This window comes from Bombyx mori, chromosome 20, assembly GCF_030269925.1.
Source record: "Bombyx mori chromosome 20, ASM3026992v2".
Taxonomy (NCBI): Eukaryota; Metazoa; Arthropoda; class Insecta; order Lepidoptera; family Bombycidae; genus Bombyx; species Bombyx mori.
The window spans coordinates 5395689-5423002 of record NC_085126.1 but is presented as its reverse complement, the minus strand read 5'-3'; the positions used below and the strand labels follow the sequence as shown (position 1 = coordinate 5423002).

The following is a 27314-nucleotide window of genomic DNA, read 5'->3' as shown; positions in this document are numbered from 1 at the left end:
TGCAATGAGAGATAACTTTATAAAGGATAAGAAAAAATATCATAGTTAGTTATCCGAGAGAATGATACATGCATTTGTAGTTGCAAATATTATCAAACTACAAATAATGACTTAGAGAGGCCGTTCACCTGAATCAGCTTGGCCGGAGCTTGTTGAAAGATTTTCCTTATCCAAAGTTTCTTGATGTCTCCGGACAGTTATATAATAATAGCACTTTATGTCTTTGGCAAGAGCATTCATCCGACAATATCTGATACTGTGTTTCTCTCAATAAAATCATTTATCATCAGTTTAATGTTTCGATTTTATTTATATCTTTACTAACAAATCTAGATCACATTCACAAAACAAATCATCACGTAATACAATACAATAGTATTTGAGAGCAAAATTTATATTTACCGTTTAAACTCTAGACCTATTTACATTACCAATTCATCGTGTGACATATCTGTGGTTTATCTCTCATTGCATTGAGGCAATGTCGTTGTTAGAATTCATCGTTTAACAGTCGAGGAAGTTGGCAGCCATCAACACTTCGAGGGCGATCTCGGGAGCGATCGGAAACTCTGGTATCTCTGTAGACGAGTTGGTATAGCGTACCTTGTACGTGAAGTACATGCAGACTTTTTGGAGTACGTGTGATCTGTTGACAAATAAAATCGAGGTATTACTAAGTATTCCGAGAAGATATTAGGAACTTTGATGTTGTAAGATGTGACACGGAGTGTGATGAAGAATCCGTGCATTTCGGCTGGATGTGCGACCACCATTACACAATAGTTTGAGCCATTGTCCAGGGTAAGCTTCGTTATTCATTCATATTCAATCGAGTGACATTCATATCAAAAGAACACCTATTAATTCCCCAATTAAACACTGATAACGTCGAGGGGCTACTCCAGCTAAGCACGAATTAGTACGTGAGCTCACAGGGCTTAACTTGGGAGGACTAACATTAGCCCTAGCTTAAAAAGAACAGTGTTCCTTTGCGATCCATTAACGGCGCTTTTAGGTATCCCAAGCACTGGTCATCGTTTTCGTCGAACCCGTCGCTTGCGACGAAGAGCTCGGCGAGTAAATTAACCCTCAGACACTGCCCACTGAGTTTCTCGCCGGATCTTCTCATTGGGTCGCGTTTCCGATCTGGTGGTAGATTCTGCTAAGCACGGCTCTTGCTAGGGTTAGTGTTAACAATGCCGGCATGTTTGAGCCCCGTGAGCTCACCTACTAGTTAGGTTATGCTGACATAGCCTCTCAAGGCTATCAGTTTAGATAGGGAAAAAAGAGATAGACGGTGATGATCTTCATGAATTGCTGGATTCACACAGTCCAAAACTAATAATTGTCGGGCCTATGCTCTTGCTAGGGTCAGTGTTAGGTTAGGTTAGGTTAGTGTTAGCAACGTCAGTTTTGAGCCCCGTGAGCTCACCTATTTGTTTGGATTACGCAAAAATGGTCTCTCAAGACAATCAGCTTGGGTAGGGAAAAAAAGCACTGAGAGTAGGTCTGTAGTATCCGATAGGACGTGTCTTGGGCGACGGCGGCTTTGCGTTGCCCTGTTACCAGGGTCGGAGATGTTATCGTACCGCACCAACCTCGAAGATCACCCGTCCAGTCACACACAGGATCACCATAGAGCTGTCTATATTCTTTAAGACTGTTTTTTTTTTTTTAAATTCTTGTGTTCCATTGGACAATGGCACAGTAGTCAGAACCTGCTAACCACAAAACTGACAAGGTAATATTTTGATAGTACATACGGTATCTCTCTAAAGTTGACCTCGTTAGCTTCATTTTCAGCAAACTGGCCCGGTCCGCTGAGCATAGCCTTAATAGTGCCTGATATAAGAGCATGCTCCCTCTTCACAATGAACTCATGTCCATCAGAGGATACCAGTTTCACATACATAGCATCTGGACCTTCACATCCTCCATACACCTTCTCTTCACCACCGATACTGCCTAAGGGTGGGATTAAGAAAGTAAAATGAGTTTTAATCTAATTATAACGTAACGGATATGTTGTTATGTTATAATTATAACATAACAACATTATAATTATAACATAACAACATTATAATTATAACATAACAACATTTCAACTCATACTGCAATCAGCTGGTATCTTTGTTTGTTTATCAAAATGTGATTACTGGTGGTAGGAGGACGTTTGTGAGTACACAGGTAGGTACCATCTCCCTACTTATTTCTGCCATGAAGTTTCGGTTTGAAGGGTGGGGCAGCCATTGTACTGTAAAAACTGAGAATTTAGAACTCATATCTCAATGTACGATGTTGACTATGGGCTTCAGTAAGCCCTTAGTCAGGTGGGCCGTGAATTCATCAAATCATTTGAGTAATATAAAAGTGTAGAAAAGTAATAGTAAAAGTCACAATTATATCAAAATTTAAACAATAGTATTGATTGTTATTATATCTATCATTATCATATTCTGTAATTCCTCAATTATTTGCAATGGCCACCATTATTTTCTCACTAATTACTAATAGGCATCTCAACAAGAATACACTATTTAAATTTTGGGTGATTTTCATATTTGTTATTGGCAACTTTCAAATTTCATAGCTGATGCTGATCTCAAAAAATTCACGTGTCAACTAGCCACCAGGATAATTTTTTTGGGATTTTCTGAAACTGCAGGTTTATGCCAATAACCCAGAAACTGTTTCAGAGTTCAAAGCCAACAAACAGCTACATTTTTGTCAAAATGTCATTAAAATTTTCTTGAAAAGAACAATCACCTATCATTTGAGTTTTGGTGCCCAATTTTCCAGATTATTTAATACAAATTTAAGAACAAAATTTGTACATTACGATACCACAAAGCGTCACTATTCTAAAATATATCAAGGGGTGAGAGGTTATTTAGTTTAAGCGACATTTCACTTAATATCTTTATTTATCTTTGTAATTAAAGGTGTGTTTTATATGGTATTAGCATCAACAGTATGATGTTCTTAATTGAACTTTAATTAAGTTTAATCCATTTAAGCGGTAGTAAGTTTAATCCATTTAAGCAGTAGGCAGCGGCTTGGCTCTGCCCTTGGCATTGCTGAAGTCCATGAGCGACGGTAACCACTCACCATCAGGTGAGCCGTATGCTCGTCTGCCTACAAAGGCAATAAAATATATATATATATATCTCTGAATAATTTTTTTATTGTGATATTTTTACCAAACTTTAAACTTTAAAACGGCTCTTCTATAAAGTTTCACCCCTCGGTATGATATTTTTTTCATAAATGAAATAGTGCACTCCTATTGAGAACCGTATACACAGAAAATATAAATCATGTAACCAATTGACCAATATTGACCCATAAAAGATAAAAGTTATAATAACAATGGTAATATTATAATGTATATTATAATAATATACGGTTATAATTGTGGATAAAGTTACCACTCAAAAAGGACAAATATTAAATTTATTTCAGTAGTACTAGTTTGCAAATCTTACCAGATCCACTAGCTGAATGTTGTTCATCAGCAACATTAGTTACAGAAGGTTGCTCGGACATTTTCCACTGAGGGATTTCTTGCTGTAGAAAATAAATTTCTTAGATTATATCTGCATATCATGGTTTTTTTATTACAGAGGTGAGTGAACGAGCTCACAGCCCACCTGGTGTTAAGTGGTTATCGGAGCCCATAGACATCTACAATGTAAATGCCGCTACCCATCTTTAGATATGAGTTCTAAGGTCTCTAGTTACAACGTCTGTATCACTCTTCAAACCGAAACGCATTACTACTTCACGGCAGAACTAGGCAGGGCGGTGGTACCTCCCCTTGCGGACTCACCAGAGGTTTTACCATCAGTAACTGTGCAAATTATAATTTTGCGGGTTTGATTTTTATTACACAACGTTATTCCTTCACCATGGAAGTCAATAGTGAGCATTTGTTAAGTATGTATTTCACTAAGCTTACTAAACTTATTGTTTAACATTAAGTATATTAATAGGTCATGAACAGCTTGTGGTTGCCCTGCATGTCATCAATAGAGAGGATACAAAAGCTGTTAGTTTGTTGTGAATAATTATAAATTTTATATTAAGATGATCAATTAAACAAAAACTTATGTCTATGGCTATTTAGAGTACAATTTGTATTAATGTAATTAAGGTATTCCAACAAAGGATATACAATATAGAAATGTTGCTAAAGATAAAACTAATAAAAAGCTTTTAGAATGTATAGTCTTTTAATTAGAGGCACACATTCACAGAAATAAACAGCATATTGGAATTAATTTCAAATCAAGAAACGCATGAATACAAAAAAGCGGACTTAAAACGTCTAAAACATGACTAAACTCATATTCAAGCAAAGGCAAGGTTAGTCTCGAAAACTAAGAAAAACGAAGGAAGAAAAAAACATGACAGTAAAAATAGCTCAGAATATATTAGAATTAATTCGAACAATAATGAAAAATAAATGAAAAACAATTTATGAATTTACATCTGTTTGTAAATGTTTAACCATCTGAATGGCAAATTATTTAGGCATTAGGTATGCCTTAAAGTGTCAAGGTTTTAAATTTAATCTCTATCACAACGAATGAAACATACCTTAGGCTAATATGGAGTTGTTTATGTAGGTAGGTAAGAAGTATTAGTAGCCTTATACTATAAAGATGAAAATACTATAATCAGTAAATATTACTGAATATTGAAAGGAACAATTTTGATTTTTGTAGGTTAACAACCCAGCAGAATCGAATTTTGACAGAACTAAAAGTCGGGCTGTCAGATTTGATAGTACCAGTAGTAGTTCCGTTATACCAAATGGAAACGCGAAAGTATCACACCATACTTTGTTATTCTATTCTCTTTCATGAAAAATGATATGGAGCGAAATGAAGTTAATTAATTTGAGACATGAATCAACTGAGATGAAATGAGATAAGATGATATGGGATGAAATATAATCTCAGTAAAATGGTGGTTATTTATTGAGACTTTTTCAGTGGGCTTTGTGGAGGATCCCGATAAGCTACGTTCAGTGGCTTTGTTTCATTTTACCACATTTGTACATTTCACAGATATTCAACAGTTAATAAATCACCGTTATTACATCTTTAGACCCGACGAAACACTAAATAGACAAAGTAAAACAATTCACGGAACTTCGCTCCTCGTGTTCCCGCCAAAAAGTCTTTAAATATATATATATTATCTTATTATCTATGGTCTTGACATGTCAGATTTGACATTAGACATTTTATCTACCTAAAATCCGTACATAAATTTATTACATATACCTATATAGAAATGGGCAGATGGCACTGTACTACGCCATATCTTTATGTTTTGCGGCAAACGTCAACTTTATCAAATCAGTGTAGCAAATTTTAAAAATCGTCATATCGTTTACTTGGCAAAATTGAAGCACGAACTCTTCTTAGATTTTACATAATATCTAAATCACACCATCTTTACACATAACAATATACTTACTTCCTATAAAAGTATAAATTCTGCAAATAATTCATACTCAACAATATCTCAAATAAAATGAGCCAAAAACGATTATCGATAAAACCTACTGTGGCGTTTAAGTACGCACCATTTTATGATGCGTAAGCCGGAACGCACGAGATGTAAAAGGGAAACAGGTGACGGTCAGTGTTGACAGAATTAAGCCAGCTTTCGTCGAGCATTCTTTAGTAGATCTCGTTCCGGCACCAGCACCGCGGGTTTCTGTGCCTCAACCAGCGCAACCGGATGCTACTTATGTCCCCTCATGTTCACTCGTGCCTTCGGCCTTCACCTCAATATACCACCTGATCAAGTCGCAGAGTCCACTTCTCCAAACCTTTCGACCTATGATCATTTTTCTCTTTTTCTGCGGATTCTCCTTCTCCGTAGGGGGGTGGTGTGGCGTTTAAGTACGCACCTTTTTATGATGCGTAAGCCGGAACGCACGAGATGTGGGAAACAGAATATAGTCTGTGACACGGGACCTTTTTACCGCCAAATATTTAAAAACATAAAAAATATTTTATAATGTGTTAAATAACTAATATAATATAATTAGCTAGAATTGTTTATGCCGCTACATCAATAATCAATAAAATTTATATTGTTTCAACTGTGATGTTAATTACATAAAACACGACTTTACGGCGAAAGAAAGATGGGACTCTATATGAACTCCCTCACTACTAACATTAAAATCTTCTGGGCAGCACTAAAACCGCCATGTTTTGTGGCCAGATGACGTCACAGTGGCACGAATTTTTGTTGACGTTTCATTTCCATAGGTTTCCTACTTCAGTGATTTATTACCTACCTACCTACTTACCTACCTATTCACCTTATCTAGATGTTTGAACCACAGATGAAGTTAACACACTTATTCGTTCATGAATCGTGAATGTTGAGAATAAAATTGTTGATAATCTGAATGAGTGGGTTTTACGTAGGCATCTCCTTAATAGACACGTAGAAGGGTTTTTGATTTGACTCATCAACCGACCTTAATACCTACCTATCTATCCAAAGCCTATAATAAAACTACCTAAATACCTAAAAAAAATACATAATAAAATACCTGTCTAAAGTTGACTGTGGCAAAGTATGGCATAGAAAAGAAGTATAGTATGAAAGAAAGAAATACATGAAATAGATTTAGACTTTCATCGAATGCGAAATAATAACAAACCCATGTTAATGTAAAAAATGAGTTCACCTTTTTTGTAGCTAATACCACACTATCCGTATACAACGAATAAGAGGTACAGGCTATACCAGTGATAGTGTCATTCAGGGCGGTCAATATTGTTCTGATACTATCGCAATAAATTAACACTCAGTCTATTATTTAGATATCATAGCGGAATTTTATTTCTGAAGGCATTCCGTTCCAGATTTTTTCAGAAACTATCAGCATTTCCGGACACAACCAAGCTTATGCCACAATCGTGAGCTAAAAATTCATACATGTTAATTGTCAAAAATGAAAATGACAAATAGGCAGGCCGAATAACATAATTATATATATATATATATATATATATATATATATATATATATATATATATATATATATATATCCTGTAACACTTTTGGCATCCAATGAACACAAAAATACATTTAAAGTGGCGACCACCGACATTTGGCGACCAATATGCGGTCGCCACTTTATTTCTCAATATTTTTTACACCAATCAACTGTAGATGGAGTTATGGTTACTATATCAATTTTTGAGATGGTCACCAAATTGCCTCAGAAACGTTTGAAAAAGCATATCGCAGTGCCGAGCGGTGCCGCCAGAGGGTGTGTATACGTAGCGCTGTATATTGGCTTTTACTATACCGATGATTTGGCGTCGCCGCGCCAGCCAGCTCAAAATTTCGCTTAACAACGTAATGTTGCCGACTATTCACTTCGGATTCAAATTTCAAAATATTTACTTATTGTAAGGTGCGTGTCTCCTGTAACCCACTTATTAATAGTAGTACTAGTAATTATTGCGGTATCGCGGTCAATACATTGACATTGATAAATTTTTAACTAAAAAAGTTTTTGTTTGATGTATAAAACACGAACTAATTTGTCCCTTGAAGGTCACTCATTTTGTAAGAATGAATAAATGTTTCAACTGTAATGATAGGTAGCGTTCATAGTATCATACATACACAGAGCCCGTTACATTTTGTAACAAGCATGAACAGAAATTGTATTAGAGCATTAGGTAAAAAAAAAATTTGGTGTCAAAGGGGACGGCCCATTTCAGGCCCAAAGCGGACAATAGATTAGAGAAAAAATACTTAGTGCATTAATTTTGTCATAAATAAATATGCATTTACTTTCTTCCAAATAAGCGCCACTACAGTTTACAATAAGTAGTTTAAAAAAAGTAACTCTATTGAAAAAAACAAGAATTTTATTTTTGTGGGAAAAATATTGCCAACTTCAAAACCTTTTTTTTTTTTTTTTTTTTTTCTTTTTATTGATGCACAAAACAAATTACAACCACTAAAATTATAAGTTTAAATGTTTAACATAACAATCTGGATTGCAATTCAAAACAGGTGCATACAGAAAAATTTTTACAACTGAACAGATGCCTAAATACGATGTATACATACTCACATACGCTCACACTCACACACACACACACACACACACACACAGCTGCACGCACCCACACTCACACACATATGTAAGTTACTATCTGATTAAATTAGATCTAATGTATTATTAACTGGACAATATTAATTATTTGAGAATATGTTTAACTAATTTACAATATTTATAAAAATTACTCTCAAATATATCAAGATCAGTGTTGTCACTTGCCAACTCATTATAATGTCGTGCCATTCTAACAATGGGATTAAAGTATGAGATGTTATTTTTGTGAACTTCAAGTGCAAAAAGATTAGTGCAATGTGATCTACGCGCAGTATATCTGGTATTAAAAGATATTTTCGAAATTAAATCACTTGAATTTATTATATAATGTATGATTTTGTACAAATAGACTAAGTCAAAGTATTTACGACGAAGAGATAAAGATTCAATTTTGAATTGGGTTAGTCTATATTCATAATTAAGATTATTTCGACCTGGTTTCAAACGGTAAGCTAATATCCTAAGACATTTTTTCTGCACTCTTTCAATATCATCTATATGAACTTTATAATACGGAGACCATATTGGTGTAGCATATTCCAAGAGACTTCTCACAAGTGAAAAAAATAAGTATAATACCGAATGAGGATTCTTGAAGTCTTTGCTTGATCTGAGAACGAAACCTAAAAGTTGATTAGCTTTAGAAGTTATATATTGATAATGTGAACGGAATGAAAGTTTCTCATCAAAGATAATACCTAAATCTTTAGCGACAACGGACCTATTTAAGACACTATTGTTCAAAAAATAATTATTAATGATTTTATTTCGTTTATTTGTAAATGAAATAACAAAACATTTGCTACTATTTAAAAACATATGATTAGAATTACACCATTTAACTAATGTATCTAAGTCTTGCTGCAAAAGGGAGCAGTCAGCTGGACTTGAAATATTGTGAAATATTTTTAAGTCATCCGCATATAATAAATGATTACAAACTAAATATTCAGTTAAGTCGTTTACAAATATATTAAAAAGCAAGGGTCCGAGATTAGAGCCCTGCGGTACGCCCGATGTTACTGTGACAGGGGACGAGAGAAAGCCCTTCAAGGCCACCAACTGACTTCTCTTGTTGAGGTAAGAAGAGATCCAACGAAATAAGTTACCGTGTATGCCGTACGAGACTAGTTTATGAAGTAGAATACGGTGATTGACTTTATCGAAAGCCTTGGAAAAGTCTGTATAGACAGAATCAGTCTGGCCTCCAGCAGCAAAAGATTTACAAAGAAAATCCTTATATACTAATAAGTTGCTTATAGTAGACTTGTTTTTTAAGAACCCGTGCTGCTTTTCAGAGATTAGAGGTTTAAAATGATTATAAAGATACATGTAAACTGAAGATTCAAATATTTTGGCAAAACATGATAATATGCTTATAGGTCTATAATTCTCACATCTCGATTTATCACCACTTTTATGAATGGGTATGATATATGCGGTTTTCCATAGATTAGGGAAAACACCACTAGCAAGGGATTTGTTAAAAAGTTTACATAAAGGAGAAACTAACTCATTTCTACAACTCCTAACAAAGTAGGGGGGTATTCGATCAGGTCCAGCACCCTTACTAATATTAAGTAGCTTAAGTTTGAGAAAAACCTCGCCCTCATCAAGTACAATAGAAGATAACGTATTACTTATGCGATCCTTAAAGTACATGTGCTCATCGAAAGTATAAGAAAAGTTGGCAGTTGTGTCTTTCTCATAAACAGAGCTAAAATATTGTGAGAAAAGCTCACTTATTCTCAATCCGCTAGTTGCAATCGTTTCACCGAACTTCATGGCCTGTGGAAGAGATGTGTTAGATCCATAAACTCTTCTATTGTTAACGTAACTCCAAAAGATTTTAATATTTTTATTAAGTGAGTTTTCAATAGAAGATACATAGTTATTGTAACAATCAACAGCTAATCTCTTACATCTTTTCCTGAGAAGTGAGAATACGTCATAATCGCGTGGATTTTTAAATTTTTTAAATAATTTGTGATACTTATTTTTCTCTTCATTGCACTTGATTAAAGACTTGTTATACCAGATTGGATATCTATGGTGTTTAACATTAGTAACCGGGGTATATTTATTGATTATTGCAAACAATGTACTGTAAAAGATTTCACAACATACATTAACATCATCATGATTTAGAATTTCAGACCAGTCTGTTAAATTTAATTCATACTTAACTTTATTTAAGTCGCACTTGAAGAAATTTAATCTTTTGCGGGGATTTTGTTTTAGAGATTTAGATAAGCTATACTGAGGAATATTTATCAATATTGAGGGGTGATATCTGTCTAGTAGACTTAATTCGGTTGTTTCATTAACAGTAACAGTCTCCAAATTAGAAAGCACAAGATCAAGAATACGCTTATTTGTGTTTAAAATCATATTAGCTTGCTTAAGACCACAAGTAGTTACGAGTTCTATTAAACTATCAGACTTTTTATTTGGAATATGTGTTAAAGTAGTTCGATAGAAATATGAAGAAGTTAATGATGGCCATTGTATGTTAGGAGTATTAAAGTCTCCAACTAATAAAAAGTAATCATCAGGAACTTCGTTTAAAATAATGTTTTGGCAGTGTGAATAAAAATAATCTATATCACTATAATTCATGTCAGGAGGCAAGTAACAAACACAGATATTAATATTAGGAACACAATTTTTTTCGTGCATAACGGTAATCCAAATATCTTCAAAACCGCTATCCCAGTGTTTCTGACGAATAACTTTAAATCGTTTATGAATAGCAATTAGCACTCCACCACCTTCCTGTTTTTTAGAGTGAGTTTCAGCACGATCTCGTCTATAAACATTATAGCGATCATCTATTATTTCACCATCAAAAACACTGTTATTTAAATTCGTTTCCGTAAGGCAAACAATATCAAAATTTGAGTTTAGTACATTTATATAAAACTGAGTTAATTTACTACGTATCCCATTAACATTTTGATAATATACACTAACCATAATTATTATATAACAAGGGAAAACGAAATATATGTCTAGTATTTATTATGTTAACTTAAGATAACTTATTTAACGAGTCTAAATTCTTTACATGGAAAGCCGGAGATTGTTCATCCTTACGAATATAAATTTGGCCAAAGCGAACCCAAACATACTTATATTTATTCTCAAAACAAAATTTTCTGGCCAAGCTGTGCAATTCTTTCACATCTGGTGATAGATGTTCACATAAATAAATCCTACGGCGCTCACCATTTATACCCAGATGAGTAGTACTCAATTTTTCATTGGTGGAAGATTTATTAAACCGCGTAGCAGCTGAGAGTAGTTGATCGCGAAGTCGCGGCGAAGACAGCGTTACCAAGATATTTCGTGGCCGAACCGAGGTAGTATTCATCTTGGCTACTCTGCGGCAGGCGCGAATGTCATTATCGGAAATAACAACTCGTAGACATTCACACAGTCTCTTAAACAAATCCAAAACATTTTCATTTCTACTCTCAGGTATTTCATGAATTTCAATATTTAAATCTCTTGAAATTTTTTCTATTGTAGCTGTGCGACTCTGCAGCTTGGAAAGGTCAGTTTGAGTTTTAAGAAGTGCTGCTTCCAGAAACTTAATACGCTTTTCTTTGTCTTCTATAGCCAATTTAAAGTCCCTTTGCTCAGCAGTAATGAAGTCAGTAGTGGCCGTTAATTCGTTTTTAAAATGCTGCAATGCATGGTCTACTTCGACAGCCACTATATCTTCAATATCCTTTTTTAGGGCTGAACGCAGGTTTGAGACAAAAGCTGAATTTAAAGATAATTTGGAATCGAAAAGTTTACTAATGCTTTCCATTGTAACGGGTTCAGTTTTTAAGCTCGTAATGCCATGAATAAAACTGTCAGATTGTTGGGGTGTCTCATTAGAAACAATGCTAAAAGAAGCGTTCATGGTTTCATCCAGCGAACAATCTTGCACAAGGGAAGGCCGGCAGGGAGTATTGTCTTTATTTATGATCTTACGTCGAGTTACATTCAGGCAGTATGGGCAACGCAGTGAAGCGAGTTGCGCGGGATTCAGATTCTTGGCAGATTCCACAGTAATATTCAAGCATTTATAGCAATACTCGGAAGAACAATTGTTGCATTTCAAACAATTAGACTCTATTAGTACCATAAGACATCCGTGGCACTGCATAATCAATGTTTTATCCTAATCTATACAAAGTCGGTAGTAGTAAAAAAAAACAGGTATGATGCATAAGCGAGTATTCATATGAATGCACTACAAAGCAGGTACAGATTGAAAAGTTCAAAGCGCAAGCGCATCGCTCGCTTGGCGCAACAGGTAAGACCGGAGGTCGCCCACCGAGGGACGATGGTTCGAATCCGTCCTCAAGCCCACTTGTTTTTCAAACAATAAATATTTCGTTTAAGCAAAGCAATTTATCACTCACAAACTGACCGCACTTCTCACACTTCAAGCAAAATCGAAAGAGACGTCCGACACAATCCAAAATGGACGCCGCTCCAAATGTAGATTAACCAAAGATGAAACGAGAGGCACCGATCTTCGCAAATTAGTCCAATTAAATTTGAGTCAAATACACAAAGATTTCAAACTAAAAAATAATAATTATAATCGGTACTACACGTCTGTTCAGTTCGACGTCTCGAGGTGAAAAAAAGTACGTATTAAGTAAACATTTTAAGTATATAAAAAAACATATAAATAAATCATTTTAAATATTATCATTAATCAATCGATTTTAATCGATTTTAAGCACATAAAATAACATCAAAGACATACCCATTGGACTTTAACTTGTTACTATACTTGAGACCTTAGAACTTATATCTCAAGGTGGGTGGCGCATTTACGTTGTGGATGTTTGTGGGCTCCAGTAACCACTTAACACCAGGGTGGCTGTGAGATCGTCCACCCATCTAAGCAATAAAAAAAAACTTAACTTGTATTGTTATTTAAATATGTACAACTAAAACAAAAACATAAAAAATAAAATATAATGTGTACTCGTAAAAAAAAGATTAAGAAATAAATCCAATATCGGTTATTTAAAAAAATTATCGATATATGAATTTCATGTAATTATTTTTCTTTATACTGACAACACTGATTTTAATCTGACTGACTGACACTTCGCCATAGAGTTACTATTCTAACTGGAGTGCTTACTTCGTTTGACATAAAAACTAAAAATATACTTTATCTCTATGGCTTAAAGTTTATTTTTAAATAGCAAAAGATGTAAGGAAAAACGGTCTGAAAAGAGAATGATTATTAAGTGGTGGTGTCCCTCTCGCACATTTTACAAGCAAAAAGCAGTGTTGCTAGCTTAGAGGATTTTCCATAAAATCTCGGAATTTGGACCCCCGTCTTAGTTATCAAAAATGGCTTTTAGTGGTTAGTGGATTTTTTAGTAGCTTGGGCGTTGTTGAAAATTATCGAAAAGGTTAAAATCAATCCACTTTACAGGATTTTAAACATTTTATGACAATAATATATCTAAATACATATTATTTAAACGATGTGACTTAAACTTAACTAGAAAATGTTGCGAGAATTTAGAATTTCCATCAACGTCAAAAATTAAATTGGTTCAAAATAAACGTACAAAGTTATGGTGAAATTTATTAAAATAAATTATATAAGAAATATTGATTAGATTAATAGAACATCATATATTAATAAAGCTTATTAACAAAAAAATATTGTTCTATATTAATAAGAACTCTGTTTAATGGAAAATTTAATGGTAGGTACGTAGATTTCTGATGGTTTTCATATTGAATTTGGTGGGAAGCCAGATTAATTGTTGGCATCACCGAAAAAGAGCAATGAATGGATTAAAAGAAAAATGGCGTCTATTTACGTTTGTAGTACGAAGTTAAAATGGCACTGATACAGCTTGTGGCTTGTTTTTTTTCGAAAATCGTGAAAGTTTCCTTGTAATCATGGTGAACACTTTTAATGTAAGTGGTTTTAAGCGAGAATCCTCTCCAGTTTGTGGAATATTCTTCCATATTACAAATTCATTGATAAATTTTTACTAGTGTGAGCATATATTTTTAAAATGTGAGATATTTTTTCTCATTATAATATTTAATACCATTTGTCTTGTAAATTGTACTTAATCTATGTCATATACTAAATTTGAAAAAACAATCGTGAAAACTATAATTTTGCAATGTATTTTTCATATTATAAGAGCCATCACGTGGTATTTTTTGAACTTTTTTATTGTATTGAATAGCGTCGCACGCAAGCATGTATATCATTTGCCTGACGTTAAGCGAACGAGAAGGATCTTCTAGTAAATATGACGTTAGAATTTCTGGAAACTGTTCTATATAAAGGTCAAACAAGAAGAATCAAGTACTCAAACGCAAGAAATAAAAAATACCCCAAGAAAAGCAAAATTACGACAAGATGTTAAGGTATTGAAACAAAAACTTAAAAGTCGCGAAATAGTAATTGTAAATATAAAGTCGATTTTAGATTTATTAAAGAAAAATGGCGATTTTTAATTGAATTGAAATTTAAATTGCGAAATTTTAATGATACTCATGGTCCACTTAGATATTGATTAAAATAAATTATGTATTACGTTGAAAAAAAAGAATTTACTTAATATAGAGGAAATGTTATATTATAAGACTACAGAAAATTAACTGAACTTAATAATAATAATATAACCAATATTTTGTAAATAGAGATCAAGTACTATGTGTATCGTGTTATGTGTATTGACTTGTCATTTAAGAGTTATTTAATTGTCTACATATAACAAATAAATGAATTTGAGTTCATTTCATTTTATTACCCATTGTGTTTTATTTCCTAAAATGTAACTAGTAGACTTAATATACACGTGTCATGAAAATAGCACAGAAGTAAAAATACAAGCAATTTTAAATCAATTGAAGATGTGAATGTAAGAAAAGAGCACCCGATACGCACAGACCATGTGTGTTGCAGTGTGTCAAATATTAATTTGCACGGCCCACTTAGCCAGTACATTAAAGTAGGAATTGCGTAATTAAGTTCAACATAATATATTATTTAAGTCGCGGTTGAGTATTCGGACGTTAAACATGAGTTTGAGGAAGTTTAAGTAATAGAACTGAGGTAATGATGTTTGTAATAAAACTCAGTGCTCTTTTCAGTGCGATTTTCGACAACGCAGCAATTTCAAAAAAAAACCGTCGGAAAAAAGTCACCATGACGACGAAGCAATGTTTAGAATTGAATTTACATAAATAAAACGTTGCAAGCACGTGTTTTGTATTTACATAGGGTTACACAGAATTACTTAAGGTAAATTCAAAACTGACGCATGTGTATAATTTTATCCTATAAAAAAAAATTATATGGTCACCATATTAGACAAGGACACCGCGACCAAAAAGTATTCTCTTTCGAGACCGATTTCTCGGCATTAGACAGCACTCCAGTTGTAGGTACTTATTAACTCCATGCACTTCGCTTGCTGCTTGTGCTTCATAGACCTAACTTCAGTGTTGTGCTTGCGTTCAAAATGGATGTGTTTTGATTTTTCTTCGATTTATTTTGCTTTTATCAATAACGTTTCATACTACGGCTGAAAACCTTTGTGTGAATTGTGGTTTTAACCTGACCGAGATTTAAAACCGTGTATATGCTCTCCTGTGCTATTTTTAGATGATTTACTAATTGTGTATGAAGATGAAGAAAATATAGAATAATATAGATATTTAAAGAAGTATGTGTGTTTTTTATACCCTAATAACTACAATTGGATAAAAATACATTAGGAACATCTTAAACATTAAAAAAAGAAAAGTTCTTGAGGTATTTATATAGAAAATTAACCTCAAAACGAGTTTTTTATTTTTATTATATTTTTTATAATAGTGGCGTCAATTTCAATATATTTTTTAGATATCTAATACATTTAAGAATTTGAATCAGTCCATTTTTATAGTAATATTTAATGTCCACCTTGGGCCTAGCACACTATGGAGAGTGGGCAATCCCCTTTGCAATTATACCATTTAGGATCATCATACACCTGATGAATGTGACTGTAATTATCAAGCTAGGTTCATCTAGGCTTACGTCTGCATATTGATTAGTGACCTTAATTCTCTTTTGTTTATAATCAAAATGGATAAAAAGCAAACGAGAAACCAATAATATTATTTTTTTGCAAGATATCGCATAGTATTAGCCGGCATTATAATATTCTTGTCACTATTTATGCGCTAAGATTTCTTGGGTAGAAGAATTAAATCACCCTCAAATTCCTGTGACACTGAAACTTTGTAGATTGCTAGGGTCACCGTTGACACCTTATTTCAGATTTTGATTCTTAAGATAACAAAAATCATATTTAAATAACTAGTATAGCGAAAATTAAGAATCATTTAGTCATAAAAAGTTTCTTTCGTTTTCTCATTAATGCTCGAAACATTAATTTCAGATTTTTTGAACCAAAACTTGATGATTATACTAAATTATAATAAATAATTATTTAAAAGATTATTAACAATAAAGTAGGTATATGGATATAATTTTTTAACATGGCAGTGTGCTAGCCGCTTCCTGTCACAATCTTAACAAAGAAATTATTTAAACTCAAGGACTTAAATATAACTAAATCTGCAGGTACAGGTGGTAACAGAAATTTCTGACAAAAATAATCTTGAAAACAGCGCGAATTCCACATTGAATACTGATATAAGTACATACTTCAGACATTTACAAATATTAAACACACTATTTAATTCAAAATGTGATACGCCTACGTTTACCCATGAGGATTTTTTTAGATTCATTATAGTGCAGTCCGTGAATATCATCTTAATGCAATGCAATAATCTTAATGCAACTCCCAATAAATTGGCTAAAGCCAGTTTTCATAATAGTTCAGTTTTGTCAAAAGAAATAAGTAACATAGTACCACCGCATACTCACGGATAAAACTAAGCACACAAACACAAATAACGCCACCTCTAGGTCCTATTAGAGGACTATTGCCAAGACGAAGTCTGAGCACGTAGCCAGAATTGGTAAGCGACTGAAAGGCTATACCTCTGGGAGCCGTGCTTTCTAGTCGCTGCGAAAGAGAAGGCTGGGCTGACCTCCTGGTCAAACTCTTCCCCTCGGACTTCACTATGGATGACAAGGGTGCCACACCACCCAATTCGCCCCTCCTATTTAGCTTATTTGTCAACGATATTCCGGTCGCCGTCGACCCAGTTAGCTTTATTTGCCGACGACACGACTGCTTACTATTCGAGTAGAAACAAGTCCCTAATTGCGAAGAAGCGTCAGAGCGTAACCGTAGCCCTAGGACAGTGGTTCCGAAAATGGCGCATAGACATCAACCCAGCGAAAAGTACTGCGGTGTTATTTCGGAGAGGAAGCTCCACCCGGATTAGGAGGAAGCATGTCACACCGTCGATTACTCTCGTTAGACCATACCCTGGGCCAGGAAGGTCAAGGCGTTACCCTGGATGCATCGATGACATTCCGCCCGCATATAAAATCAGTCCGCGACCGTGCTGCGTTTATTCTCGGTAAACTCTACCACATGATCTGTAAGCGGAGTAAAATGTCCCTTCGGAACAAGGTGACACTTTATAAAACTTGCATAAGGCCGGTCATGACTTACGCGAGTGTGGTTTTCGCTCACGCGGCCCACACAAACATAGACACCCTCCAATCCCTACAATCCCGCTTTTGCAGGTTAGCTGTCGGGGCTCCATGGTTCGTGAGGAACGTTGACCTACACGACGACCTGGGCCTCGAATCAATTCGGAAATACATGAACTCAGTGTCGGAACGGTACTTCGATAAGGCTATGCGTCATGATAATCGCCTTATCGTTGCCGCCGCTGACTACTCCTCTAATCCTGATCATGCAGTGGCCAGTCACCGTCGACGCCCTAGACACGTCCTTACGGATCCATCAGATCAAATAGCCTTTCCATTAGACGCCTTCAGCTTTAATACTAGGATCAGGCTTAGGGACCCTGGTAACCGTATTCGTCGAACTCGACAAAGAGGTCGACGTGCAACCTAACCCATGCATCAGCCCGCTGAGTTTCTCGCCAGATCTTCTCAGCGGGTCGCGATTCCGATCCGGTAGTAGATTAATTCGCGAAGCAATTGCTCTTGAGTTATTAGGTCTCCTTCGGAGGCGCTCGGGCAGTTGTTAGGAAATCCCACCCCTCCTGGCTGAGCCTTTGCTCGCCCACCGGTCCTGGTGGAACTGCAAAGGCCTTCGGGCCACCTAATCTTTCAAACATAAAAAAACCACCCAACATCCCTGGTGTGATAGCTCTCTGCCTAAGATCTGCTTTACACAGTGTGCAGTCAGGCGGAAGCTCCAGGCCCTGGACGTCCATAAATCGAGTGGGCCAGATTGCATCCCTGCAGTGGTTTTGAAAACGTGCGTCCCTAAGTTAACACCTGCGCTAACGCGTTTGTATCGCCTCTCGTATGGTAGGTACTAACAGGGTTCCGTCTTCATGGAAGACCGCCCACGTCCACCCTATCCCCAAGGAGGGTGACCAGTCGGACCCATCGAGATATAGGTCTATCGCGATCACTTGCTTGCTTTCCAAGGTGATGGAGCGAATAATAAATACACAACTCCTGAAGTATCTTGAGGATCGCCAGCTGATCAGTGACCGACAATACGGTTTCCGTAACGGTCGCTCAGCCGGCGATCTTCTTGTATAACTTACTCACAGGTGGACTGAAGCCTTGGAGTGTAAGGGCGAGGCTCTTGCTGTGAGCCTCGATATCGCGAAGGCCTTCGACAGGGTCTGGTATAGGGCACTTCTGTCGAAACTACAAGTGGATCGCTAGCTTTTTAGATGGGCGGAGCGGACGGTGGCTGCTCTGATACCATGACCATTAACGCCGGCGTTCTACAAGGTTCGATGCCCTTCCCCACGCTTTTCATCCTGTATATCAATGACATGCTATCTATTCATGGCATGCATTGCTATGCAGATGACGGCACGGGGGATGCGCGATATATCGGCCATCAGAGTCTTTCTCGGAGCGTGGTGCAAGAGAGACGATCTAAACTTGTGTCTGAAGTGGAGAACTCTCTGGGGCGAATCTCCGAGTGGGGTGAATCGAACTTAGTTCAATTCAACTCGTTAAAGACACAGGTTTACGCATTCACTGCGAAGAAGGACACCTTTGTCGTGGTGCCACAATTCCAAGAAGTATCCCTGAAACCTTCCACGAGTATCGGAATACTTGGTTTTTACTATCACACCCCTGCCATCGGAGTAGAGTTCATTCATACAACTTGGAGCCACTGGGTTCATCCACAGTGCGTTTCCAGAGATCTTTCCCCTCCACGGTGTTTCCCGAGCGCTATGACTTGTCCTTCTTCAAACGAGGCTTGTGGAGAATACTCAACGGTAGGCAGCGACTTGGCTCTGCCCCTGACATTGCTGAAGTCCATGGGCGACGGTGACCACTCACCATCAGGTATGCCTAAAAGTTAGAACACATTTATTGTGTCTGCAAAGTTACCACTTATAATATTGTTAGGCTAAACCTTAATGTAGATTTTTCAAAGTAATTTACTTGTTTCTCCTACTGAACAATTATGGCATTAAGTATATTATTTTAATAATTTTGATAATTGACTGCACATGGCTTCCACAATTATAAGACCTGTGAATGGTAGTATATTTGTCAGTAAGTGAACATGTCAGAAGTACACGCTAATGGGAGGAAGTCCGACGTTTGTAGGAATGAATTAAGTATACGGAACATTATACAGAGTTCCAGTTTATTTCCAAAGAAACGGTAGACTTATCTGTAGTGAATTGATTAGTAATATATTTAAATATACGCGGATGGGGTAAGTACACCAATGTGGTTTGGTGGTCAAAAGTACTGCGAAGAATATTGATATTGGTATATTACTATTTTCTAGGATATTGCGACAAGGTGAATTTCGAGTTACATAGTCAGTTTCATATTCGTTAATACGTTAATATACATGATTCATTTTGCTCTAAGTGTATTAGAAGTGGTGGTTGTCAGAAGGTTGGAAAATGAAAGGTTGCCAAAAGAGTTACGGGATTTATATATATATATATATATATATATATATAATGATTTTCCTATTTTGCGTATAATTTTGACTAATCTAATTCTTTCATCTATATTTTGGCTTGGATGTTTGCCACATCAATATTAATAAATAATGGTTAATGTTCCATTTTGAGTCCCAGTTTTTTATGAATTTGATTCTCGGTCCCTACAAATTTACTATAATGAACTAAAGATTTGACTAAAAGCCTAGAATCCACGTCGTGGAATAATTTCAAAAAACATTTCAATAGGTCATCGGACCACAGCTGACGATTCGGCGGACTTTTTTTGACATGGCTTTGGCTTTTGGCTTCATTCATTATTTTGACATTTCGTGATTTTGATGTCAAGCGCTACGTATTTCTTTCATAAAAGTGATTTTCTATTAGTTTTAAGACATTTCTTCCATTTTTTCAATAAAAGTAAGGCTAACGGAGCCTAACATCAAAACTTTCTTCAAGAAATAGGTTTCCGAACCCGAGAAATTCCGCGAGAACCATGTGACACGAATACGAAAAAGTGCCTTCGGACCGTCAATGTGACAGAAATGTTTTCTGCCATCGCGACGAACAGCAGCCGCTGTGGAACTGAGTCCGCCCCGAAGCGCGATCCTCGAACGGCGAAGTAGAGCGTGAGCAAAGATGAGCGCGAGATGGCCAGCCCACCACCGAACCCCCGAGAAGGCGAGCAGGGCCCCGAGCACGCCGAGGAGGCGCGCGCCAAAGGCGCGCCCGCCCCGCAGAAGAGGTTCGTAGCGCCGCCCGCCGAAGAGCTGCCTTCTAAGCTGCATTACGTGACCGTGAGCGCTCCTGGTCCGAGCGGAGTCAAAGCTACATTTCGCACGGTGAAGGTACCGCGTCGAGTTCCAACCCTGGGTGGAGTTCGGTCCCGCACAGAGGCCGCGGCAGCGCCGGCCACGCCCGCCCCTGCCGAGCCGCCTCCCGCATCTGAACGTACCAGGAAAGGCCGTCGGGACCATGCTAAGCGGCACGTCTGCAGTACCTGTGACAAGCGCTTCTCCAGCCCAGGAAAACTAAATCAACATGTATTGTCTCACACAGGTGAGCTGCCTTTCTCTTGTGATTTGTGTGAAAAGCGATTCAATACTAGGTTCAAACTTGCTCGTCATGGGCTCATTCACAGTGAAGCTAAAGCATTTGCATGCAATGTTTGTGGTAAAACATTCAATCGGAAGGATCATCTCACCAATCATGTCAGAGTCCATAATCCTATTAAGAAATTTTATACATGTGAGAGACCTGATTGTAGGAAGTCATACACATCTAACTTGAGTTACCGCAAACATGTTGCATTGCACTCAGCGGAAGAAGGGAATTTGCAATGTAAAATATGTAATGCCACTTTCAGCACAAGGCAGGAAATTGTTTATCATCTGAAGGTGCACACTGGCAGTCGAACTTTAAAAAGTGAGACTGATAAAAAGTTTACTTGCAGCTACTGTGAGCGAAGGTTCTTTACAGCTAAGGATGTTAGACGGCACTTAGTGGTGCATACAGGTAGACGTGATTTCTTATGTCCGTTCTGCCCACAAAAGTTTGGGAGAAAAGATCACTTGGTTCGCCATGTTAAAAATGCACATCCTGATGAATCTTGGAAATCTGCTGCTGTTGGTACATCCAGTGAACCACCACCAGAGGCATCTGCTTTTGAGGAAACATATAGTGAGTTTGCTTTAGAAGGAACAGACTTTGGAATCTGGAAGCCACCATCACCAAAGGTGACCACCCCAGAGGGTAGAACACGTGTGCCCTCTACTGACATAATTGTGGAAATACCTCCATTAGACCCATCTGAAATAAAAGTGGAGCCACTGGATATTAAGGATTCTTTGAACATTAAACAAGAAGAAACGCAATCACAAAATTGTGACCTCCTTGAGAATGTTGAGTACCCACCAATAATTTGGAATCCTTCATATTTGAGCCCACAAGATTTAATAGTTTCAGAAAATGTTGAATCTTATGGACTGCTCGATCCAGGTGAAGGCCCTTCAGGCCTGTCGAGCCAGATTTTGGGACTCTTGGATGATAGGGAGCCTTCTTATTCAGGTGAAGATGGTCGTGTTCAGCAACAACGCTTGCCAGCTTTCACACAGGCTTTTCAGACAGCACAGAGCCCGAAACCGCCAAAACCACCACCCCCACCGCACTAGCACTCTAGGTTTACTTGAGTGACAAACAAATAGCTGAGTGCAATGCATTAGTCAAGACTCAAGGGTGAGATTTCTGCATTTACTGAATACCGAACTACCTCATTAGGTAATGTGGACTATTTTTGTAAATAGTCTGAGTGCAGTAGTAATACAAAAAGTTTTGGACTTGATATTGGACCTTAAATGCTAGTTATTGAAAAATGGAGGTAACTATCCTCATGTTAAAATTGCCAAATTGTATATTTGTACATTCAGGTATACCAAAATGTTTCCGAATTCTACATGAATATGTGATCTAGTCGTGTATGTACTTTCGGAATTGTATAATGTTTATTTATAGCGTACATGTATGACGTTTTATGGAGTATAAATGGGACCAACTCTGTGAGCTAGGTGGAATACAGTTAGTTAGATGATATCAGACCGTTTGAGTTTTCTTTGGGTTGGCAGCAATGTAATGTCGAGCAGATGTCTTGCAGGTGTCTTGAAAGTACATGGCTCTTGAAGGCGGCAGGCTATTATAATATGTTTCAGAGAGGCTTGTCGCTTTTACGCGCAATAAAACACAACAGAGCATGTGTCTTTCAATTAAAATTAAGTGTAAGTACTGCCAATATAACATCAGATCTGCATTAAAGTTATGAGTGTATCATCCGTATGTTAAGTGTTCTGTACAGAGTAATGAAGGCTTTATAATCAGGGTTCAGTTTCCTTCTATACTCAGAATGAATTTGAAGCCCAAACTCAGAAACGTTGAGCTAGAAAAGTGCAATAAACATGATGAAGAAAATTATCTCAGAAGCTAAATTGCTTTGGAAAAAAAGTAGGTCGAGTCTGATCAGCAAAATGTATACTTAAATAAAATTTCATTAATATCATTAAAAATGTGCCAAAAAATTCAATGCAAAAAAATCAGTTTCATAGTATAATTTTGCTTGTCGGATCATTCGGAAAAGCCTTATTTGTAAATTTTTGATTTCATTTGTGTCGGACCACATGGGAATTATTTCAACATTAAAATTTACATTTCGAAATGTTAATTTTAAAATAGTTTTTGTTTTGGCGTATGTTTTAGGATTATGAGCCAAATTTATGTAATTTGTGTAGTAATGTGTTAAGAGTGTGTTTGGTGTCAGGTGATTGTATATATAATATTAAAAAAAACTATTTTTAATTAGGTGCCTTAAAAATCCAGCAACATACTAATGATTATTAAAAGGTAATTTATAAAACTTAAAAAAAAAAGGAAATGTTTCTATTTTGTATGGTATAGTTGTTTAAGTCTAGTTTGAAAAAAAGTCAATGAGTAAAAAAACTGGCACCTAATTTCTATGTTTCTTTGCTGTTCAGAAATCACAAGTTTTTTTTTTACGATCACATTTTGGCGATTTGTAAACGTTACAGACAGGGATTTCAGTTTTTTTATGCATAAAAAAATAAATTTTTTTTATCGCTTTCGTTGAATAATATTATAATGCAATGATTCTTCTAAAGTTTCCACTTGCTAAGTGGTAGTCCTGACACATATAATGTGCTAAATCACATGTTAATTTTTAAGGAATCTTCATTATTGTTTTTTTATGTTTGATGTCTATTCACAGCACGGATAGAACTGTAAACTAGAGATCCGATGTTGTAATCGTAGTAATATGTATATAATTCTAATCTTTTGTTTTAGGTTAATAGGACTGTAAAAAAATTAAATCTACCTCAGAAACAACTTATCTTGTAGAAAATAATAAATATGTTAGGTTAGTGAAAAAAAAATTAAATTTTTTTTTCTACTTTATAAATACAGCGACAATAAGGCAGTTTTATGACATCTACATTGTCTTAATTCGTTTTAAATTAATTTTAGTGTGTGCTGCAATATCGAAATCTTATTTGATAAAATTTGAAAAAAAAATATATGATATATTCGTTTTTTTTTCTTGCTCTTTAAGAGTTTTCTTCGAGTTACATTGGCATATTAACAAAATTATTTTTCCAATCAAGATTGGGAGATAAGTAAAAAAAAAAATACAAAAAAAAAAATTCAAACAAAACAAAAATGAATCAGAAAAGATTTCGTGAAAATGTTTTTTTTTAATGCTTGACAAAGTACAATTTTAATGTACATTGAAAGTTTTATGAGAAATATTTTCACAATACATTTTATTCCTAAGGTAATAGACTGATAAATGTTCAAACACATACACAGAATAATGAAATTTAAAGCACTGGCGAATTTATAATAACAAACATGTTTCTTTTTCAGCTACACAATTGTACAAGTCAACGCAATTTTTGAATTTTATTAATATTTGGTTTCGATCATCTTTGGTTTTGAGTGAACGTTACAGATAAAATTGCACGATATCCTAATTTAAATATGCCTCATGTTACGTGTTTCAATAACTTTAATTGCTGGTAACATTTCGTTTTGTCGGTCTATTACCTATCCACCTAGTCATATCACAGCAGCACGTGAACCAGTAAAATATGCATTTTTATATTTAATCTCATAAAACAATATATAGTTAAACAAACAGACTTACGAGAAAGCGCATTTTTTTACGTAAAATTAATGTTATATATAAATAAATAAAATATTGGACAGTACATAATAATTACAACGATTTATCCGCATAAAATATTTCTACTAAAATATTTAACGCTAGACCACCATAGTTCAGGTTTACCGCAATATCATTTTAGAACAATTATTTTATAAGAGCATATTAAAAAATATATAGCACTTTTAGAATTAAAGTGGCTTAATTCAAAATTCTAGTTTTTTGGTAAAGGTCAAAATCGTAATTGAATAATTATAATTTTTCAGTTTCGATTTTAATAGTTTAAGCCTTAAAGCGCATAGGTACCTTAAACTGTCAGGTATGCGCTTGATTTATAAGAGACGGAAAGTGTACTTTGTCCTTTTCTAGACTAAAATTTAAATTTAATTTTTAATTTTAAAAGTTTAATTTTATAAACTGATAGAATGCATGCTTAAAAGTCGTTCAAAGTATAAAACTCATTCTAATTAAAAGTTTAATAAGTTTAATTTTTAGATAAGCCACTTCAATTCTAAAGATGCGATTTAAATAATCAGAACTAGAAAGTTATATTTTTGCAATAAAATATTGGTATTTTTTTTACAACGACATAAATGCAATATGTTTTTTTTTTTTGTTAATTTATTTGTCTGAATTTGATAACATATCAAAGAACTACCATAAGTATGTACATATAACCATTTTACTTGACCTTGATGCTGGATTTGAATATCACGAAATAATTTATTTAAATATGATGTGGGTTTTATCGTATATTTTCATAAAATTATATTATAATGAGTGTTTCCATTTTTATAGTAATTATACATTTCAGATTATATTTTTAATTGATGCATCATGTCGACAAAATGGCCATTAATTTTTTTGTGTATCTAACCAAGCACTGAAAGTGTTCACTTTCGTTTTTTTTCTTCCTCAGAATCTTTACGCATAATTATTGTTGTAATATCGCCCAGTTTTTATTGTTTTTATTACCTGCGAATGAGTGTGACTCATTTCTTTTTTAATTTATTATAATAAATAACACGAATAATATGTTGTAATACATACCAAATAAAATTAATTATATTTTTTTTTTATATGTGCTTACATCTGTAGAGTTTCGAATATTTTTATTATTATTTTGTTTGTAAGTTTTTGGTAACTGCAACGAAATGGCTACGAGTAATGAGTATGTGTCATAATGATAACGTGACATACACGAAATGTTAACAAGCATTTTAATGATATTCCGAAAAGTGTGTTGTAAAAAAATATGGTTACATAAATGGCCTCCTGGTCTATTAAAGAATGCCGCTTAAAATTGCTCGTAGCTTTTAAATTATGTAAAATTGTTCAATAGTTATACGATATACGTAATTTTGGTACATAAAATAGGGGCCTTATTAATTAAATAATAAATAAAAAAATAGATTTGTTTGAAGTAAAAAAAAAAAGAAGAGAAAAAAACTATTTTTAGAATACTATGATATTTTTTAATATAGAAATGATCTATTTTTGTTACGCTTTTACGAAAGTAATAAGGCATTTCTTTTTGGATGTTTAATTTTTTTTTATAACAACATTAACATGAATACATGCAAAAGAGTGGCAGAATCGACATTGGAATCTAGCTATTTCCAATTAGAAAGATTATTTTTGTAAAATTCTTAAAAAAATACATTAACTATTAAATCCTTAAAATTCCACAGATTTTAATGATAAATCTAAATAACGTTTTTAACCCCTTGTCCTCGGTCCAGTAGTAACTATGAAAGTTTGTAGGATGTGGACTGCAGTTTATGATTATATGAATACGGAAGTTACCTGATTTCCAATGTTGCCAGCCATAAAAAACAAATTCAGTGTTCAAATTAGTAATATACTAACCAAGACCGAGGGATACCATCGCAGGAGAACCCTAATAATTATAAACAATTGTACCTGGTTTATAATAACATTATGTAAATGGTCTTCATTGTAATAAATATTTGGAACATCCTTTCGTTTTTATTTATCAAACATAAATCCCGATTCACATGAATTCTTTCACTGTGTTAGTTACGTAAAGTTTAAAAAAAAGCTATGGGTTTAATGGAAATTTGTTGTATTATTACTAGTAGCTTTGAAGGACTATTCTGTGTGCTTAGTGCGAGTTTTTTTAATGTTCTCTATAGTAAAAAGTTAACCCAATTTTGTATGCAGTTGGAACAGCGCCCCTAGCGGCAAACGTAGGCAAACGATTCCATTCTATACAAATATGAGCTAACTTTGACGCCATCGACAACGTTAAAAAACTCGCACTAAGCACACTGGTTTCATACAACTGGCGGGGACGAGCTC

General features: G+C 35.1%; 2 protein-coding genes and 1 long non-coding RNA gene across 3 annotated transcripts in view; 1 reads left to right on the top strand and 2 right to left on the bottom strand.

The window, feature by feature from the left end:
• LOC134200745 (uncharacterized) overlaps positions 1-27314 on the bottom strand; it is a 188368-nt gene that overhangs the window by 24502 nt on the left and 136552 nt on the right. The gene's annotated exons all lie outside the window — the stretch shown is intronic.
• Positions 196-4683, bottom strand: LOC732948 (transcription elongation factor B polypeptide 1). Its single transcript, NM_001046947.1, is given in 4 exon segments — positions 196-646; positions 1764-1965; positions 3486-3567; positions 4600-4683. Coding segments are annotated over 3 exon segments (405 nt in total). The 5' UTR covers positions 3547-3567; positions 4600-4683; the 3' UTR covers positions 196-504.
• On the top strand, positions 20341-26972 carry LOC101741475 (zinc finger and BTB domain-containing protein 24). The gene has a single exon (XM_012695478.4). The coding sequence runs from the start codon at positions 20917-20919 to the stop codon at positions 22435-22437; it is 1521 nt and encodes a 506-aa protein (XP_012550932.1). The 5' UTR covers positions 20341-20916; the 3' UTR covers positions 22438-26972.

Excerpts from the sequence above, each read along its gene's own strand:
- LOC101741475 (XM_012695478.4), top strand. The coding sequence starts at position 20,917 with ATGGCCAGCCCACCACCGAACCCCCGAGAAGGCGAGCAGGGCCCCGAG.